Genomic DNA, 21,024 nt, shown 5'->3' with positions numbered 1-21,024 from the left:
CTTCCAACCACCTCTCATATTATTCTCCCCTGTCCCCTCCACTCTCACCTCTGAAGAATTTTCAGAAGCACATAGATTTCTGTCACCTAGATAACTGCTTCTCCTGTTTCTCCTTTTCCCGCCAGGCTAAATTTCCCCAGGTCTCCATCCCAGTCCTTGAACTCTCTGCTATCTATAGTTATGCTCTAAATGTCATCCAAACTTATCACGTCCGAGACTGAATTGCTCCTTCCTTAACTTCATCCCCATTAAACTGATTTCTCTTCAGTTCAGCCCATGGTAGCAAACATTTAAAGGGCTTCCTCTCCTCAGGGACCAAGACCTTCCCTTTCGAAGTTGTTGTCAACACACCCCAGCTCAAAAGACCCAATTTTAGCACCTCTGTCCTTGCCAATTGTCATCCTATCTCCAATGACACCTTGCACTCCTAAGATCCACATCCATCTCTTCCAGAACTCAGGTTTAATCCCTATCATGTTCAGTCCCCTCCTACAGCAGCAAAACACCCTAACCAAATTTACAAAGGATACCCTCTGTGACTACGATCATAATGTATTATCCCTCCTGTTTCTCCTGAATTTCCTCTTCAGCCTCTGGCACAATTAACCACACCATCCTCAACCAACACCTCAGCTTTGTTAACACCATCCTGGTGTAGCTCTGATTGCCACCAATGGCATCTCTTCCACCCAAACATGTCAGGGATCAATTCCTGTCTCCTCCTGTTTCTCGTCCACATATTGCCCCTTGTTATTATCATCGACAGACATGGAGTCATCTTCCATGTGTACCTGGATGATATCAACAGCTACCTCTCCGCCACCTCTTACAATTCCTCCTCTGCATGTCTGCCAAACATCCAGTCCTGGCTGAGCCACAATTTCCTCCAGGCCGAATACAATCAACTTGCTGCAAATAGGAGCAGCTCTTTTGATGGGTACTAGAAAAGGTGGCTTTGATTTCTTTGAGTCAATTAAAAGAAGTTTTGCACACGAGTGACTTGATGTCAAACAGGCAGCCATTAAAGGGAATACAAATTTTTTTGACTTTTTTTTAAGAAGAAAAGTATATAAATTACCAAAAGTGTTTTGGCAGAATAGTAATGCTAGAGATTCTACTGGCAAAGACAAAGATACCTTTATTGGTGCATCCAGCCTCGATATGTAAAGTGAATAGGAAAAGAGTAATTAAAGCTCATGTTGGTCCTCTAGAGAGAGAGTCTGGGGAATTGATAATGAAAAACAAAGAAATGGCAGATGTGTCGTGTCGAACAGGTATTTTAAAATCATAGAATCACAGAAAAGTGTTTTTTAAATGTATTTATGGTATGTGGGTAGCTAGGTCAGCATTTATTGTCCATCCTTAATTGCTCTTGAGAAGGTGGTGGTGAGCTGCCTTCTTGAACCCCTGCATGTGGTGTAAGTACACACACAGTGCTGTTAGGGAGGGAGTTCCAGAATTTTCGCAAAGCAACAGTGAAGGAACAGTGATATATTTCCAAATCAGGATGGTGAGTGACTTGGAGGGGAACGTCCAGGTGGTGGTGTTCCCATGCATCTGCTGCCCTTGTCCTTCTAGATGGTAGCGGTCGTGGGTTGCCGAAGGAGTCTTGTTGAGATTCTGCAGTGCATCTTTTAGATGGTACACACTGCTGCCAGTGTTTGGTGGTAGTGAATATTTGTGGAAGGGGTGCCAATCAAGCAGGCTGCTTCAGCCTTATCTTTGGCACTCATGTGCTGGGCTCCCCCATCATTGAGGATGGGGATATTTATGCAGCCTCCTCCGCCAGTGAGCTGTTTAATTGTCCACCACCATTCTTGACTGGATGTGGCAGAACTGCAGAGCTTAGATCTGATCCGTTGATTGTGGAATCGCTTAGCTCTGTCTATGACTTGCTGCTTGGCACACAAGTCATCCTGTGTTGTAGTTTCACCAGGTTGACACCTCAATTTTAGGTATGACTGGTGCTGCTCCTGGTATACCCTCCTACGTTCTTCATTGAACCAGGGTTGATCATCTCACTTGGTGGCAATGGTAGAGTGGAAGATATGCTGGCCTGAGGTTAGATTGTGGTTGAGTACAATTCTGCTGCTGATGGCCAACAGCACCTCATGGATGCCCAGTCCCGAGTTGCGAGATCTGTTCAAAATCCATCCCACAATGGAGGGCTTCCTCAATGTGAAGACAGGACTTCGTCTTCACAAGAACTGTTTGGTGGGCACTCTTACCAACGCTGTCATAGACAGATGCATCTGCAGCAAGCAGGTTGGTGAGTCAAGAGTATTATCCTGGTCAAGTATGTCTCTGCATTACCAGCCCAATGACAATACCACTACGCCACTGCCTCCCGAATGGCACAGAAAGAGGTCATTCAGCCCATCATGTCTACACCAGCTAAAAAGAGAGAAAAAAGAAACAAGGCACTTATTTTTTTATCCCACTCTCCTACACCTGGCCGACAGCCTTGCAGGTTACAGCACTTCAGCTGCAGATCCAGGTACCTTTTAAATGATTTGAGCATTTCAGCCTCAACCACCAATTCAGGCAATTAATTCCAGATGCCCACCACCCTCTGGTGATAAAGTTTTTCCTCAAGTCCCCTCTAGTCCTTCTATGAATCACCTTAAATCTATGCCCCCTGATAATTGACCCCTCAGCTACGGGAAACAGGTCTTTCCTGTCTAACCTATCTAAGCCCCTCATAATTTTGCACACCTCAATTAGGTCACTCCTCAGCCTCCTCTGCTCTAAGGAAAACAACCCTAGCCTATCCCATCTTTCCTCATAGCTACATTTCTCCAGCCCTGGCAACATTCTTATAAATCTCCTTTGTACACTCTCCAGAGCAATTATGCCCTTCCTGTAATGTGGTGATCATCACGGTACACAAAGTTCCAGCTCTGGCCAAACAAGCATTTTACACAGTTCCATCATTACATCCCTGCATTTGTATTCTATACCTCATCCAATAAAGGAAAACATTCCATTTTGTGTCTGCCTTCTTGGTAGAGGACTTAGAAAACTTCCCAAAGAAAGATTTTTGAAAATCAAGGTGATAGGGAGGGGTGAGCTTAACAGGGAAATAGAAAAACTATTTGACCTAAAGGCTGACAAGCCCCCAGGAGTGGATGGCCTGCATCCCAGAGTTTTGAAAGAAGCGGAGGCACAGATGGCAGATGCATTGGCTATAATCTTCCAAAATTCCTTAGATTCTAGAAAGGTTCCAGCAGATTGGAGGATAGCTAACATAACACCTTTATTCAAGAAAGTGGGGGAGGCAGAAAGCAAGAAACTATAGACTAGTTGCCTAACATCTGTCATAGGAAAAGTACTAGAATCCATTATTAAGGAGGTTATAGCAGGATACTTAGATAATCATGATTTGATCAGGCAGAGCCAATATGGCTTTGTGAAAGGGAAATCATGTCTAATTAATCTGTTAAGAGTTTTTTGACCAAGCAAAATTCAAGGTGCATAAAGAGGAACCAGTAGATGTGGTTTTCCAAAAGGCATTTGATAACGATACCACATCAAAGGATACTACAAGATAAATGTATATGATATAGGGGCTAACATATTAGCACAGATAAAAGATTGGTTGGCTAACAGGAAGCAGAGAGTAGGGATAAACGGGTCTTTTTTGATTGGCAAGCTGTACCTAGTAGAGTGCCACAGGGATCAGTGCTGGGTCCTCAACTATTAATGATCTTTATCAATGACTTGGATGAAGGGACTGAATGTATGATAGCTAAATTTGCTGATGACACCAAGATAGGTAGGAAAGTAAGTTGTAAGTAAGACAGTCTGCAAAGGGATATAGACGGGTTAAATGAATGGGCAAAAATCCAGAAAATGGAGCATAAAGTGGGTAAATGAGAACTTGTTCACTCTGGCAGGAAGAATAGAAAAGCAGTAAATGGAGAAGAATTGCAGAACTCAGTGTTACAGAGAGATCTAGGCGTCCTGGTGCAGTACGTGAATTACAAAAAGTTAGTAAGCAAGTACAACAGGTGATTAGGAAGGCAAATGGAATATTGGAGTTTATTGCAAGAGGAATGGAATATAACGTAGAGAAGTTTTACTACAGCTAACAGAGCCTTGGTGAGGCCATAACTGGAGTAGTGTGTGCAGTTTTGGTCTCTTTATTTAAAAAAAAGTATAATGTTTAAGAAGCAGCTCAGAGAAGGTTCCCTGAACTCATTCCTGGGATGAAGGGTTTGCCTATGAAGAAAGGTTGAACAGGTTAGGCCTATACCCATTGGAGTTTAGAAGAATGAGAGGTGAACTTATTGAAACATACAAGATCCTGAGAGGGCAGGATATTTCCTCTTGTGGGGGAGATGAGACCTAGGGAATATAGTTTAAAAATAAGAGGTCTCCCTTTCAGACAGAGATGAGGAGAAACTTTTTCTCCCAAAGAGTCGTTGGTGTGTGGAATTCTCTTTCCCAAAAAGTAATGGGGGCTGGGTCTTTGAATTTATTTAAGGTAGAGTTAGACAGATTTTTGTTAGGCAAGGGAGTCAAGGGTTTTGGGACAAGAAAGTAGAGCTGAGGCCACAACCAGATCAGCCAAGATCTTATTGAATGGTGGAGCAGGTTCGAAGGGCCAAATGGCCTACTCCTGTTCCTATGTTTCTGATTCTCAAGTTCATCATAGGAAAGTTTTGTGCAGAAACTAAACTCATGCTCCTGCTTGTGTCTTGTCTTAATGTTTCCTGGAAAATAGACTCCTTTTATTGTACACAAGGGTCTAACTCCCAATCTAGTTTTGGATCTGAAGTGCTTGAGGTATATTTACAGTCAATTTGTAACACAAATTGGAATCCTACATTCAATCCAAGTACACAGTACTCCTTAGGCTGAAGAACAAAATGCCATTGAGCCTACAAACAGTGACTGCTTAACTTGTAAAATTCCAGCAAATCATTTTTTTAAAAATCTAGTTGGGATTTTACGACATGAGCTATTAATATTTGCAGAATTCAGTTGGAGCTGTGTAACTCAACGGAATACAGACATATTCAAACACACATTACACAACACTGCACAGATTCTTCCCTAATTAGTTCAGCCTCATTTCCAATCCCTTAGCAAAAAGCTAACTTTTATAAAATCTAACAAATATACATATTAAAATTATCAGAAGTTCCGCAAATAACATACTCCTCCTGTTCATAAACATTATTTCCCGCTGCACTTTAAGTGGAATTATAATGGGAAACGATTTGTCAACAGTTACGACAAATCCACGTATAAACATTTTACCATCATGTTGATAAATTAATTGAATTACTCAAAATACTTCCTAAATAATTTTATTCACCGTTTCTCAGCACAGTAACTGAAAATTGTAATGTCCTAAATAAAAAGTTTTAAAGAAAATAAAGATAGCATATTTCACAATAATGCTACAGAAATTACCCACTGGCTTGTCCTTTGTGTCCTTTAACACCTTCATTAAAGTTTTTACTTCAAGGCCTCAGCGCTTCACAAATGTCAGAGCTGACAGTGGATATGTTTAACTCAACATGTCTTTCAACCACATCTGTGCATTCTGCACAGGTGAAACTTGCACAATTTCCAAGCACTCAATCGGTCCATCAGCGTGACATGTAGATTAAAGGGTGTGTTCCCTTGCCCTGAGAGACTTTGAGAACTCCTTTGCTTTTTATTCCTCCCCCAAAGGCTTTCAAACAACATGGGGAGATTGAATTCAGCAAGGTTTGCAGTAGGCAATTCTGAAAGTCATTTAAATTTATTAACAAATACTATTTTTCCATTACAAACTACTCACTATGTGATTAAAGCAAGTCAGGTTTCTTTGTTTTTTGGTTAAAGAAGACTGCATTTCATTTTTGCTCATAAATCTCTACGTTTGTGTTGGAAATTCAGTAGAAAAAAATCTCTGCTGAACCACTGAGGCTTAAGCAAACAATGAGCTTTTGAGGTCATTTTTCCTTTTGAAAATTTATATTTATTAAAAAAGGACGTACAAATTAGCAAACTCAAGAAGTTCACTGAAGTTTAAGTTTTTAGCTTTAAATCATGAAAATACATCCCTGCACTTTGTAAATTTGCATCCACTTTACGAAAAATATTTTCTCTTAAGGGGGGAATCTTAAAAAGGAAATTAGGAGGGCAAAAAGGGGGCATGAAAAAACATTGGCAGGTAAAATAAAGGAAAATTCAAAGTTATTTTATAAGTACATTAAGAGTAAGAGGGTAACTAGGGAAAGAGTAGGACCCATTAAGGACCATAGTGGTAATTTGTGTGTGAAGGCCGGAAGATGTAGGTAGGGTTCTAAATGAATGCTTTGTGTCAGTGTTCACAAGTGAGAGGGACGACGTGGGTATGGAAATCAAGTAGAAGGTCTGTGATATAATTAAAGAAATTAGCATAGAAAGGGAGGAGGTTCTAAGTGGTCTGGCAGGCTTAAAAGTAGATAAATCTTGTCCCAGATGAAATGTATCCCAGGGTGTTGAGTGAGGCAAGGGAGGAGATAGCAGGAGTGTTGGCAATAATTTTCAATACCTCTCTGGCCACAGGAGAGGTGCCAGAAGACTGGAGGACAGCCAATGTGGTACTGTTATTCAAGAAGGGAGGAAGGCATAAACCAGGGAACTACAGGCCAGTCAGTATAACCTCAGTGGTGGGGAAACTATTGGAAGCAATTCTGAGGGACAGAATTAACCTACACTTGGTGAGGCAGGGATTAATCAAGGACAGGCAGCATGGTTTTGTTAAGGGGAGGTCATGTCTGACCAATTTGACTGAATTTTTCGAAGAGATGACCAGATGTGTACATGAGGGCAATGTATTTGACATAGTCTACTTGGACTTCAGCAAGGTTTTTGATAAGGTCCCGCATGGGAGACTGATAACGAAGGTAAGAGCCCATGGGATCCAAGGCAGTTTGATAAATTGGATCCAGAATTGGCTGAGTGGCAGGAAGAAGAGGGTGATGATCGATGGGTTTTTTTGTGACTGGATGCCTGTGTCCAGTGGGGTTCCACAGGGATCAGTGTTGGGTCCCTTGCCGTTCACGGTATATATAAACGATTTGTTTTGAATGTAAGAGGGTTGATCAGTAAGTTCGCGGATGACACGAAAATTGGTGGGGTGGTAAATAGTGACGAGGATATAGGATAGCCTTAGATTACAGGAGGATGTAGACAGGCTGGTCGGATGAGCTGATCAGTGACAAATGGAATTTAATCCAGATAAGTGTGAGGTGATGCACTTGGGCAAGACAAACAAGGCACGGGAAACATGATGAATGGTAGGACCAATGGGAAGTACCGAGGATCATGTCCACTGGTCCCTTAAGGTAGCGGGACAGGTAGATAAGGTAGTTAAGGTGGCATATGGGATACTTGCCTTTATTAGCTGAAGCATAGAATGTAAGAGCAGGGAGATTATGCTGGAACTGTATAAAACGCTGGTTAGGCCACAGCTAGAGTATTGTGTGCAGTTCTGGAATCCGCATTATAGAATGTGATTGCACTAGAGAGAGTGCAGAGGAGATTTACCAGGATGTTGCCTGGGCTGGAGAGTTTTAGTTACAAGGAGAGATTGGATAGACTGGGGTTATTTTCCCTGGAGCAGAGGAGATTGAGGGGGACATGATTGAGGCATATAAAATTATGAGGGGCATAGATAGGGTAGACAGGAAGGAACTTTTTCCCCTGGTGGAGGGATCAATAACCAGGGGGCATAGATTTAAGGTAAGGGGCAGGAGGTTCAGAGGGGATGTGAGCAAGAATTTTTTTACCCAGAGGGTGATGGGAATCTGGAACCCACTGCCTGAAAGGGTGGTAGAGGCAGAAACCCTCATAACATTTAAGAAGTATTTGGATGTGCACTTGCAATGCCATGGAATACAAGGCTATGGGCCGAGTGCTGGAAAATGGGATTAGAATAGTTCGGTACTTTCTTGACCGGCGCAGACTCGATGAGCTGAAGGGCCTTTTTCTGTGCTGTAGACCTCTGTGACTCTATGCTGACAGCCCGATTCTAAGTCCTGTCACAATGCTCATCGATTCTAAGATTACCCTCCACAATATTCCCAAATCCAAGGATATGGCTCAATTACGCCCAAGGACTACCTTGCCAGTGTTCCTGTAATCCCCTTATTCAGATATTGGAACTTTCTTCTTAAAATACTGCTAGTTTACCAGACACTGCTCCAGTCCTGGCAGACTCCAAGCCCCATTATTAGCACCATCATCTTACCACCTGAAGATGACAGACATGCAGAAAATCAAATCTGTTGGGGATGGGGTAGCTTCCTATGGTGCACCCTTTCTGATGGCTGAAGAGACCAATCTGCGAGACGGTGGTTCTGCCACAAGTGCCACATACGATGTGCTTATCAAGTGTCGTTGTGGGCTGTTGATGCCTGTTGCCAAGCTGCTGTAGCCAATTATCAAGGCCCCATTATAGGACTTCAAGGTCCCTTTGATTCCCCAATACTTACCCAAATACACCTGATTCTTATTTTAAAAAAAAGCTACCTCACATGGCCAATGACATGAGAGATCAGCTAGTATAGTTTCAAGGTTGCAGCATACATCAAGAGTTGCTCATGGTTCACTCAATTTCGGTATCACGTAAGCTCATGAATAAATGACAACCTTTTAACTTTAACCTCATAGGTATAACACACACTCTGATGCAACTACAAGGAAGAAGTAGATCACATCTGACATGGATAATAACTTACTTGAGGATTCTGTCCCAAGGTAATTCATCATTAAGAGAAAACATCATTTACTGGAAACAGCTGAAATACTCTCACTTTCCATCTGAATGACAACCAGCAGACAGCTGTGGAATTTACATAGAACTGACATGTTCAACAGTAGGTACTTTTTAATTTTCATGCCCATACAGATCAGAATTCTCTATGTGCAAGACAAGAGATTGACCAGTGTTTAATATATACATTAACTTTATTGGTAATGTCATCAATGTATCTGAAACATGTAACTGTCTCCATAGCTAAAGCCACATGGAGTTTACAAAGCACAAACAACAACAGTGTTTAAACTGTATAGCCCTGGGCAGTGACTTCTGCTGGATAAACCTTGACTCAAGCATCTAGGGCAAGGATGCAATCCCCATAGTAGAACTATCTGCTGACATTCACTCATTAGACCAGTGACATTCAAGATTATGGAGTCAGGCATATCCAGGTGAAAGAACAAACTTGCATTTACATCATGCCTAGGGGGTCCCAAGGCTCTTCACAACCAGTTAGGTCTATGTGAAGTGTAACACGTGTAATGTAGATAATAGTGGCAGCCAATTTATGCAGAGAAGGATCCCACAAACAGTAATGAGATAAATGACGAGATAAATTGCTTTTTGATTATTTTTATTCATTCTTGGGATATGGGCATCGCTGGCTAAGCCAGTATTCATGGCCCATCCCTAATTGCCCTTAAGGAGGTGGTGGTGAGTTGCCTTCTTGAACCACTGCAGTCCATGTTGTGTAGGTACACCCACAATGCTGTTCGGGAGAGAGGTCCAGGATTTTGACCCAGTGACAACGAAGGAACGGCGATATATTTCCAAGTCAGGGTAGTGAGTGGCTTGAAGGGGACCTTCCAGGTGGTGGTGTTCCCACGTATCTGCTGCCCTTGACCTTCTAGAAGATAGTGGTCGTGGGTTTGGAAGCTGCTGCCTTCTTGAACGCTGCAGTCCATGTGGTGTAAGTACACCCACAGTGCTGTTAGGAAGAGTTCCAAGAATTTGGCCCAGTAACAGTGAAGGAACCCATTTAGCACCACCTGATGTCACTCGGAACCCTTAGAAAACTCGTTTGCTTATCTTCAAGTAGCATCCTGGCATATTTGACATCCACTTGAGGGGACAAATCAAGCCTCGGCAAAACACTCATGTCTCTAGACTGGGTCTTTAGACCCACTACCTTGTAAGTCAGAGGCAAGAGTGCTTGAAGAAATAAGGATCAACTGGTAATTCCTAAAAAGATTTTTGTATTTTGCCTTGACTTATGTTGCCATTATAAATTCCTATATTCACAATTAAGTTTACATAAGCAATTTGCAATTTAGTGTCGACACTAGCAGGAGGAAGCAATTGTCGTGCAACAAGTAAACATAAGTGATTTCCATTAAACACTTGCACCCAGAAAAATAAATGTACAACTTTGAAATGGGAGAACTACATCTGTGCGCCCCAGAGCAATTACTGATTGCCCATTTCATCTGACGGCTACACATTGTTTTGACTCTCCATGTGCAAGGCAAGAGATCGACTGGTAATTAATATATATGTTAACCTTATTAAAAATGTCATCAATGTATCTGAAACATGTAACTATCTCCTTGGATTAAGCCGTGTGGAGTTTACAAAGCATAACATCTGCAATGTTCTACTTACAAGGACTGACATCTCTATATCTGTTTCGAACCTGGTTTTCTGGATATTTAGCTACTTTGTACGGGAAGTCTTGAGATTCATTTCGAATTTCCTGCAATCAAAAGAAATAATCTTCATTAACATATGCAGACAACAATCAAGGTGCACCACAATGTATTTTTGTAATGTGTTTTTTCATCCTGCATTTCTAAACAGTTCTATACCGATTACAAACCTTTACAATTTCATTCAAGATAGAACTTACATTGGTCATGTTGTTTTAATCCCCTGAGATTCCAACTCACGTGACACTGTTTTAATGCAAACAGCCATGACATCAAACAAACTATTAAAACTATTATCAAAAATCTATCAAAGAAATTGTCAAAAATCCAATGAAGAAAAACACAGGAATTTGCATATGAAATGCTAAGACATTTGAGATACAGGGTAAGTGCCTTATTTCTCAGAATCGCCCAAAAGCCTTTGATATCCAATTATTTAACTTTAAAATGTACATGAACATGGCAGCCATTTTATGCATAACCAAGTTCCACAAACAGCAATGAAATGACAGATGAAACTGTTCTTGATGATATTAGATACCAAGTTAGTATTGGACAGTGCTGACCACCCTGTGTTTTGTGTTTTGCTGAGGTCAATGTGGATGACTTCAAAGCACACAGAAAATATATATATATAGCCTACTTGGTAGGGTCCTCTTCATTCATCAAATATAAAGCATTCCTTCCATATTTTAGGAGTAAAATGTAGCTTTGATGTCTGCGCTCAAAGCAGGGACCTATCATTTTATAGATAGGCATCACACATGCTCATCTACTCCTGAAACTTGTAACGCCACAGGACCCAGGCCATTGTGTCAGTTTATTCCAAACTAGAATCTAAACTGAAATCAAACAGCCATATTACACTCCATATATTTCCCTGGTCAGTCTGTGGGAGTGGATACATCAAAATGGTCAATTGACAGCAATATGAACCTTAATAGAAGGTTTCAATGTCAAATAAACATCTGGAGAAATTTAAGGACATTTCAGGTGTTTTCAGAATGCATACAATTTGAAAGTGAACACGACTACACAACTTATTAATGACTACAGTCATTTAAGAAGGCACCGCCTTCTCAAGTGCAACTAAGGATGGACAATAAATACTCGCAAAAACTCAAAATATGAGCAGCTGATGTGGAACCCTGTAGCTCACATACTCATGTTTTGTGATGACAGACCTGAGAAACCGAATACAATAGATCAGGGGCTGTATGGTGGTAGGCTGAGTGATCATGATGCACGTGACAGGGCTATCATATCAAAAGGCCAGTTGCTAAAGTGGGCACTTGGGGACATGTCTAATGTCCTTTAGGGAAGGAAATCTGCCATCTTTACCTGGCCTGGCTTACATATGATTCAAATACAAAGTAATGTGGTTGACCCTTAACTGACTTCTGAAATAGCCTAGCAAGCCACTCAGTTCAAGGGCAATTAGGGATGGGCAACAAATGCTGGCCTTGCCAGCGACATCCACATCCCGTGAAAGGATAAAAACAAATGTATTCCAGAAGGATTCAGTGCATGGAGGGATGCAACTATGTGAGACATGCAGGAAAAGCTACAGGCAAGCTTAAGTATTGGTTAAATGTTCAAGATGGTGTTAGCAGAGGTCATCCCATACCACTGACAAGGGACAACTTCGTGTGTGGCATTTGTGGCAGATGCTGCCTTTCCAGAATTTGCTTGTTCAGTCATCAAAAGAAGTGCAGCAAATGATATCATCTGACCCACACCAAAGTTCTGAGACTGTATTCCCATCTCCCGCAGATGGAAGAATGCCAAATGGGAGACATACAAAAATAATCAAGAAGGCTTATGGAATATTTTTTATGTTGAAGGGGTTGAAAGTGATGCTTCACAGTTTGGCCACATCCCATTTGGAATACTGTGTTCAGTTTTGATCACCGAACCTCAGGAAAGATATATTGGCCTTGGAAAAGGCACAGTGCAGATTTACCAGAATGATTCAAGGCAGTAAACATTTAAGTTATGAGGACAGGTTGCATAAACTAAGCTTGTGTTCCCTTGCCTTTAGAGGTTTGAGGGATGATTTAATTGAGGCCTTTAAAATAATGGCGATTCAATCAGGATTTTTTAAAATTTGCTTTTCGGCTGGAAGCATTGGTGGCTTAGCCAATCCACCTTACATAGTCTTATGTCATGCCTCAAAGCTCTCCAAATATTCTACGGATCATCAGCCTTGATGAAAGCCCTTCTCCCTTCATGCAAAGCATTCAAATGTGCAAAAACAAATAGAACTAATCATCGTCACCTCTAGGGCAGGGGCTTTAATCGCACATCACAAAGTAATTTGGGATTTTTACATATTTCACATTTTGCACTAATCTCTCTGATGAGCCTTGTGTACACCTCAACAACCACACCTGCATCCTTTACCAAGATTTTTAATCTTTGTCTGTTAATCTTTTCCATAATTAGTTTTTTCCCCCCCTCTCTGATTCTTATCGCCCGATGCCATTAATACATTCTGATAAGAAACCTCAGGTTTTGTTAAAGGGATACAATAATGCCCTGACTGGGTAAAATGCAGATCCACTGACTTTCAACAAGAATTGCCTTATAATGCTCCATGTCCAGTTTCATTTGTGTCTTTTTCATGGAAGATTTGCTTAACAGTAAAGGTATCTCACTAGAAATTACATCAGTACCAATGACACAAAAACAAAAATTGCTAGAAAAACTCAGCACGTCTGACAGCATCTGTGGAGAGAAAGACAGAGTTAACGTTTCAAGTCTGTATGACTCTTCTTCAGATGTCAGCTTTGATATTAATGCTCAAGTCCTATTGTGGCCTTAAGCCACAACTCTTATGTCTCAGAAAGTGAGTGTGCTATCAACTAAGTCACAGTTGGCACCTAGGATAAGGATTATTAATGGATATGGAACAAAACTGGGTGAATGTTGTTGAAATATAGGTCAGCTGTGAGCTCATTAAATGACGAAACAAACCTGAGGAACAGAATCACCTATTCTTGTTGCTATGGAATAGATGCTGCGCATTGAAACACAAAATACAGGGATTCAGCCAATTTCCATTCTGAAACATTTACCAGTGTTTGGAGGTCAAATTCCATGAGAACCACAAATGAGTGGCCTTGATTACTCTATGTTTATTCATTTATTTACATTTTTCTTTCTACCTTCTTTATAGGCCAAGATACATAGTAAGATGTTAGTCAATATGTAGATGGCTGCTAGATATATTAAGTTTAATGTTGAGGGTTTGTTGGCATTTGATATAATTAGCTTTCGATCAGAGGTACTGCAGCAGTATCAGCCATGGGTCAGTTGGCAGCACTTTTGCCTCCGAGTCACAAGGTTCTGGGTTCAAGTCCCACTCCAGGGACTGAGTACATAAAACAAAAAAGCTGACAGGCTAGTGGCATAGTGATAATGTCACCAGACTAGTAGTCCAGAGGCCCACGCTAATGCTCTGGTGACATAGGTTCAAATCCCACCATGGCAGCTGGGGGAATTTAGATGTGGGGTCAATGATCGATGATACCCTCCATAGTGTTGTGTGGCACTACCAGGGTGCTAAATACAATAGATTGCCTACAGCTGTAGCAGAATTATATACAACACCATAATCTGTAACCTCATAGCCCAGCATATTCCCCCATTCTACCATTACCATCAAACCTGGCACAATGAACAGTTTCGGAGAACATTCAAGGAGCAGCACCAGGCAAACCTAAAAATAAGGTGTCAACCTGGTTAAGCTACATGCCAAGCAGCATGCGCTAGGCAGAGGTAAGCGATCCCACAACCAACGAATCAGGTCTAAGCTTTGCAGTCCTGCCACATCCAGTCGTGAATGGTGGTGGGCAATTAAACAATTCACTGGAAGAGGAGGCTCCACAAATCTCCCCATCCTCAATGATGGGGGTGACCAGCAAATGAGTGCAAAAGATAAGGATGAAGCATTTGCAACAAGTGTTTGATCCATTTCAGCCTCCTCTGAAGGTCCCCTGGCATTACAGATGCCATTCTTCCGCCAAATCAATTCACTCCACTCCATATGATATCAAGGAATGGCTAAAGGCACTACATACTGCAAAGCCTAAAGGACCTGACAACATTCCAGCAATAGCACTGAAGACTTGTGCTCCAGAACCAGCTGCAGCCTTGGCCAAACTGTTCCAGTACAGCTACAATACCGGCATCTACCCGCAAACATGGAAAAATGTCCAGGTATGTCCTGATTGCAAAAAACCACCCCATTGGTCTACTCTTGATCATCAGCAAAGTGATGGGAAGTGTTGCCTACAATGATATCAAGCAGCACTTATTCAATAATAACCTGCTAACTGACAGTTTGGGTTCTGCCAGAGCACTCAGCTCCTGACCTCATTGCAGCCCTAGTCCAAACATGGACAAAACAGCCGAACTCGAGGGATGGGAGCCCTTGACATCAAGGCAGCATTTGACCCAGTCACTAAAGAGCCCTAGCAAAATTGGAGTCAATGGAAATCAGAGAAAACTCTTCACTGGTTGGAGTCATACCTAGCACAAAGGTGTTGGTTGTTGGAGGTCAATCATCTTAGACTCAGGACATCACTGCAGGAATGCCTCAGGGTAGTGGCCTCAGCCTAACCATCTTCAGCTGCTTCATCAATGACTTCGCTTCCTACCATCATAAGGGCAGAAGTGGGGGTTGTTCACTGATGATTGCACAATATTCAGTGCCATCTGTGACTCCTCAGATACTGAAGCAGTCCATGTCCAAATGCAGCAAGACCTGGACTACATTCAGGTTTGGGCTGATAAGTGGCAAGTAATATCAGCACCACACGAGTGCCAGGCCATGACCATCTCTGACAAGTGAGAATCCAACCAACTCCCCTTGACAGTCAATGGCATTACCATTGCTGAATCCCCCACTATCAACATCCTGGAGGTTACCATTGACCAGATGGTCAAAACAAGATTTGTCCTGTTTTTTGCGTACAGGACATACCTGGACATTTTTCCACGTTTGCGGGTAGATGCCAGTATTGTAGCTGTACTGGAACAGTTTGGCCAAGGCCACAGCTAGTCCTGGAGCACAAGTCTTCAGTGCTATTGCTGGAATGTTGTCAGGTCCCTTAGGCTTTGCAGTATATAGTGCCTTCAAAGGTGGTGGTTGTTGGAGATCAATCATCCAGATTGACCTGTTCAATTGCCTGAACTGGACGAGCCACATAAATACTGTGGTTACAAGGGCAGGTCAGAGGCTGGGAATTCTACAGAAAGTGATTCACATCATGACTACTCAAAGTCTGCCCACCATCTACAAGGCACAAGTCAAGACTGTAATGAAATACTCTCCACTTGCCTGGATGAGTGCAGTGCCAACAACATTCAAGAAGCTTGACACCATCCCAAGACAAAGCAGCCCACTTGAATGGCACCCTATCCATCACCGACGCACAGTCTACCATCTACAAGATGCACTGCAACCACTCACCAAGGCTCCTTCGACAGCACCTTCCAAATCTGCGACCTTTACCACCCAGAAGAACAAGGACAACAGATGTATGGGAACACCACCACCTGCGAGTTCCACTCCAAGCAACATACCATCCTAATTTGGAAATATATCATTCCCTCACAATCATTGGTCAGAATCCTGGAACTCCCTCCCTAACAGCATTGTGGGTGTATTTACACCACATGGACTGCAGCCGTTCCACAAGGCAACTTACCACCACCTTCTCAAGGGCAATTAGGGGTTTGCAATAAATGTTGACCTAACCAATGACACCTGCATCCTGTGAAAAATAATTTTAAAAAATACTGAGGGAGCACTGACTGTTAGAGCTGCTGTCTTTCAGATGATAGTTAAACTGAAGCCCCATCTGCCTGCTTGAATGGATGTACAAGTTCTCATGACACTATTTGGAAGAAGAGTAGGGGAGTTCTCCCTGATGTCCTGACCAATATTTAACCCTCAATCAACATCACAAAAACAGATTATCTGGTCATTATCATATTACTGTGGCGTTGTTTGTGGGACTTTTCTGTGTACAAATTGGTCGCCACATTTCCTACTTTACAACAGTGTATACACTTCAGAAAGTACTTCATTGGCTCCAAAACACTTTGCAATTTGTATAGAGCACTGGTTCGGCCTCAACTGGAGTACTGTGCCCTCTTCTGATGCCACACTTTAGCTAGGATATGAAGGCAGAAAAGATTCACGAGAATGGTCCCAGGGATGAGGAACTTCAATTACGTAGATAGATTGGAAAAGTTTGCACAGTTTTCCTTGGAGCAGATTGAGAGGAGATTTGATAGAGGTATTCAAAATTATGAGGGTCTGGACAGAAGAGATAAGGTAAAGCTGCTCCCATTACTGCAAATATCAAGAACAAGGGGGCACGGATTTAAGGTAATAGGCAAAAGAAACAATGGCAACATGAGGAAAATCTTTTCCACGCAAGCGAGCAGTTAGGATCTGGAATGCGCTGCCTGAGAATGTGTTGGAGGCAGATACAATCGAGACATTCAAAATGGAATTGGATTGTTACGTGAAAAGGAAGAATTTGCAGGGCTATGGGCAGGGGGGTGGTAGTAGGCAAATTGTTCCTACGTAGATCCACTGCAGTCATGACAGGCCAAAAGACCTCCTGTGCTGTAACAATTGTGATTGTGATGTCCAGTGGTCATAAAACGCACCATATAAATTTAATTTCATTGTGGAGCACAAACTTAGTTTGGTAGTACTACAGAAGGACACACAGGTATTGGTTTTACTGGCTTGTTCCTGGGATCTCGCAATAGTCCCTGTGGAATACGTGTTGGATGAGCAGGCACTGGGTTGACAGAAAATTACAGGATTTGGTGACATTGCAAGGGGTGTGGGGGAGAAGGCACTATAACTTTAATAGCTCTTGATATGTAGATAATGTTAGCAAACTCACATTTATGTCCTTCTTAATTAACACCAGAACATGACATTGGACATTTTTATTGAACATCTCCAGACCTTGTGGTGGTGATGGTGCTCCCATGGTGTTGCAAGTGAAGGAATTCGACAAAATAGACCCAGCAACAGCATTATACCAGTCAATATACTGTATGATTTATAGAGCTATGTGGCAATAATGGTGGGTCCACAACATTGCTACACTTGCCCTCCTCAGAGGAAGAAGCTGCAAGAAAGGGAAGTGCTGTTGAAGGTGAACAAGTAGATCTACCAACAGCTGATGTGGAAAAGTCCCATGAGGTAACAGCACTGTGAAGGATGCTCATGTCTGTGACATCAAGCAGGATCCTAGGGTGTGCCACAAGGAACCAGGTTCCCACAGTCTGGTAACATTGGCAACGGTTGATGATGGACTGTTGCAATATGTTGGGGCCCTCAGGGCATGTAAGTGCTGTGAAAGGGTGTTGTCTCACTCTATTTACCATATCTCGATCATCCTCTCCCCCTCTGAAAGAGTACAGCATGTTTATATTCACACAGAATCACAGTGCAGAAGAGGCCCTTCGGCCCATCAAATCTGCACCGACATGTGAGAAACACCTGACCTACCTAATCCCATTTACCAGCACTTGGCCTATAGCCTTGTTAATGCTCATTTAGCTGGGTTCCAGGAGGCCAGTGTCCACAAACGCATCCATTTATATTAAATATAATTCCATTAGCTTAGCCGATTGAAACCCAGGTTTATGATTCTGTGTTAAGAGAATTCTAGCATTCTAAAATGCAGTGACAGAATCCAAAATAACATGTATCAGCGTGAACATAGCTCTAAGAGGATTTATATTGGTTTAATTTCATGAATCCGATGTCTACAAATCACCTTGCCGTATTTTTTGCTACCAAACAGGGTCATATCAGCACAATGAACAAGTCTAAAATCATAAGAATTAGGAACAGGAGTAGACCATTCGGCCCCTCGAGCCTACTCCGCAATTCAATAAGATCATGGCTGATCTTCTTGTGTTTCAATTTCCACATTCCCGTCTAACCCCGATAACTTTTGATTCCTTTGCCTACAAGAATCTATCTACAACAAAAATAAAAATACCTGGAAAAGCTCAGCAGGTCTGACAGCATCTGCTGAGAGGAACACAGTTAACGTTTCGAGTCGGTATGACTCTTCAACAGAACTAAAGGAAAAATATCTACCTCTGCCTTAAAATATTCAATGACCTTGTCTCCACCACCTGCTGAGGCAGTGGAGGCAGGATCATTGAATACTTTTATGTTTTATTGTATAACTGAAGCAAGAAGTCTGCTACTGTTCTACGAAACACAAATTCAATAATGTAAACAGTGGAAACGAGCTCACAGAGACTAAGCTCCTGGAATCTAAATTTAGGCAAAAATAATTGTGGCTCTAGCCCAAACCTGCTACCAAGGTTTTCCCAAAGACAATACCAAGCTATTACCTGTGAAAAACACAGAAAGCCGCCACGCAGGTGCCAGTGAGTGTCCTGCAGTCTAAACTTAAGCGAACAACACGGTTGAAGGAAGAGGACAGCAAAAAGGCGACGCTACCTGCCTTCCTATTTGAATTTGTGATGTAAAAAGTTCTGAGTGGAACATTTGGAAATGAGTAATTGGAAGCAAACAAAACTAAGTGATTACAGACTGACTGGAAGATTTGTAGCACCACGAGCTTCCCCCCCCCAATGTTGCAATCTGCGGTTTTGTTTTGCAGCGATCCCATGCGTGAAGTTCAAGTTGCAACGAGAGGAAAACATCCCCTTTAAGAGGGAACTCCAAACAATTAACCATCCGCGGCAGAAAAAGACCTTTAAACAGGCGCAGGCGCAGTGCCACTGCTGCTTCCGAGCCTGCGGGCCTGGCTTCCGTTGGCTGAAACCGGGAGTCAGGCGTCCACCCGCGGTTCTTTGCGCACACTCGCACCGGAGACCTGCGGTATATTCAGATAAATATACCAGAGACGGCGGGTGATGGGAACTTCGACAAACTTACCAAGTATGACTGAGACCAGCGGCTCTGCTCGTCGATCTCGGCGAATTTCTCCTCCATGTTTTAAGCATGTGAAGAGTGGAGTTCGAGTCCCGTACGCTGCGGTTTTTCTTCACCTTCTCCTGCTCCGTGAAGTTCTTTTCCCTCCCCCCCCCGCCGCCCCCTCTCAAAGCACGGCTCTTCCACACTCTTCGGCCGCCGACATCAAAATCCCGAGCCCGTGTGGCTGGTAGGGCCGCAGCGCGCAGGCGCAGCGCCCAACTGGGGCGGCGGAGCACGCATGCGCGGCACGTGTGGGTTGGTGAGTTGGGGGGTTGGGGGGGAGAACCCGGAAGCGGCATCAACATTGACACTGAAACTCTGTGCTGTGTGTGAGACTCGTCAGTCTGCCGTGTGCGCGAGACTCGCCGTCGGTCTGCCGTGTGCGCGAGACTCGCCGTCGGTCTGCCGTGTGCGCGAGACTCGCCGTCGGTCTGCCGTGTGCGCGAGACTCGCCGTCGGTCTGCCGTGTGCGCGAGACTCGCCGTCGGTCTGCCGTGTGCGCGAGACTCGCCGTCGGTCTGCCGTGTGCGCGAGACTCGCCGTCGGTGTGCAGTGTGTTCGTGACTCGCCGTCGGTGTGCAGTGTGTTCCTGACTCGCCGTCGGTGTGCAGTGTGTTCCTGACTCGCCGTCGGTGTGCAGTGTGTGCGAGACCCGCCGTCGGTGTGCAGTGTGTGCGAGACCCGCCGTCGGTGTGCAGTGTGTGCGAGACCCGCCGTCGGTCTGCTGTGTGTGAGAGACCCGCCGTCGGTCTGCTGTGTGTGAGAGACCCGCCGTCGGTCTGCTGTGTGTGAGAGACCCGCCGTCGGTCTGCTGTGTGTGAGAGACCCGCCGTCGGTCTGCTGTGTGTGAGAGACCCGCCGTCGGTCTGCTGTGTGTGAGAGACCCGCCGTCGGTCTGCTGTGTGTGAGAGACCCGCCGTCGGTCTGCTGTATGTGTTAAAGTGGTAGAGGTCTACAGCACAGAAAAAGCCCCTTCAATCCATTGAGTCTGTGCCCGTCAAACAAGTACCTAATTATTCTAATTCCATTTTCCAGCACTAGGCCCATAGCCTTGTATGCCATGGCATCGCAAGTGCATATCCAAATACCTCTTGAATGTTATGAGGATTTCTGTCTCTACCAGCCTTTCAGGCAGTGACTTCCAGATTCCCACCTCCCTCTAGGTGAAAAAAATCTTCCTCACATCCCTTCTAAACCTCCTGCCCCATACCTTAAATCTGTGCCCCCTGGTTATTGATCCCTCCACCAAGGAGAAAGTTCCTTCCTGTCTACCCTGTCTATGCCCCACATAATTTTACACACCTCAATCATGCCCTCCATCGATCTCCTTTGCTCCAGGGAAAATAACCCCAGTCTATCCAAACTCTCATAATTAAAACTCTCCAGCCCAGGCAACATCCTGGTAAATCTCCTCTGCACCCTCTCTAGTGCAATTACATCCTTCCTATAATGCGGATTCAAGAACTACACGCAATACTCTACCTGTGGCCTAACCAGCATTTTATACAGTTCCGGCATAACCTCCCTGCTCTCATATTCTATGCCTCGGCTAATAAAGGCAAGTATCTCACATGTCT

At 43.4% G+C, this 21,024-nt stretch overlaps 1 protein-coding gene across 2 annotated transcripts in view; it reads right to left on the bottom strand.

Annotated features, from left to right (window-relative positions):
- Window positions 1-19,633, bottom strand: part of LOC121279030 (tyrosine-protein phosphatase non-receptor type 2-like) — a 73,194-nt gene extending 53,561 nt beyond the window's left edge. The window contains exons 1-2 of one of the 2 annotated variants that reach the window (XM_041189787.1): window positions 19,409-19,633; window positions 10,406-10,496 (exon numbers count right to left, since the gene is read on the bottom strand). In XM_041189787.1, the coding sequence (XP_041045721.1) occupies window positions 10,406-10,496; window positions 19,409-19,465 (148 nt within the window). In that variant the 5' untranslated portion in view covers window positions 19,466-19,633. The remainder of the gene's footprint in view (window positions 1-10,405; window positions 10,497-19,408) is intronic. The other variant, XM_041189786.1, reaches the window with a different exon arrangement.
- Between the last annotated feature and the right edge of the window lie 1,391 nt (window positions 19,634-21,024).

Source organism: Carcharodon carcharias, chromosome 6 (genome assembly GCF_017639515.1).
Source record: "Carcharodon carcharias isolate sCarCar2 chromosome 6, sCarCar2.pri, whole genome shotgun sequence".
Taxonomy (NCBI): domain Eukaryota; kingdom Metazoa; phylum Chordata; class Chondrichthyes; order Lamniformes; family Lamnidae; genus Carcharodon; species Carcharodon carcharias.
Note: the sequence above shows the minus strand (reverse complement) of the source record. Positions and strands in the feature narration are given on the sequence as shown.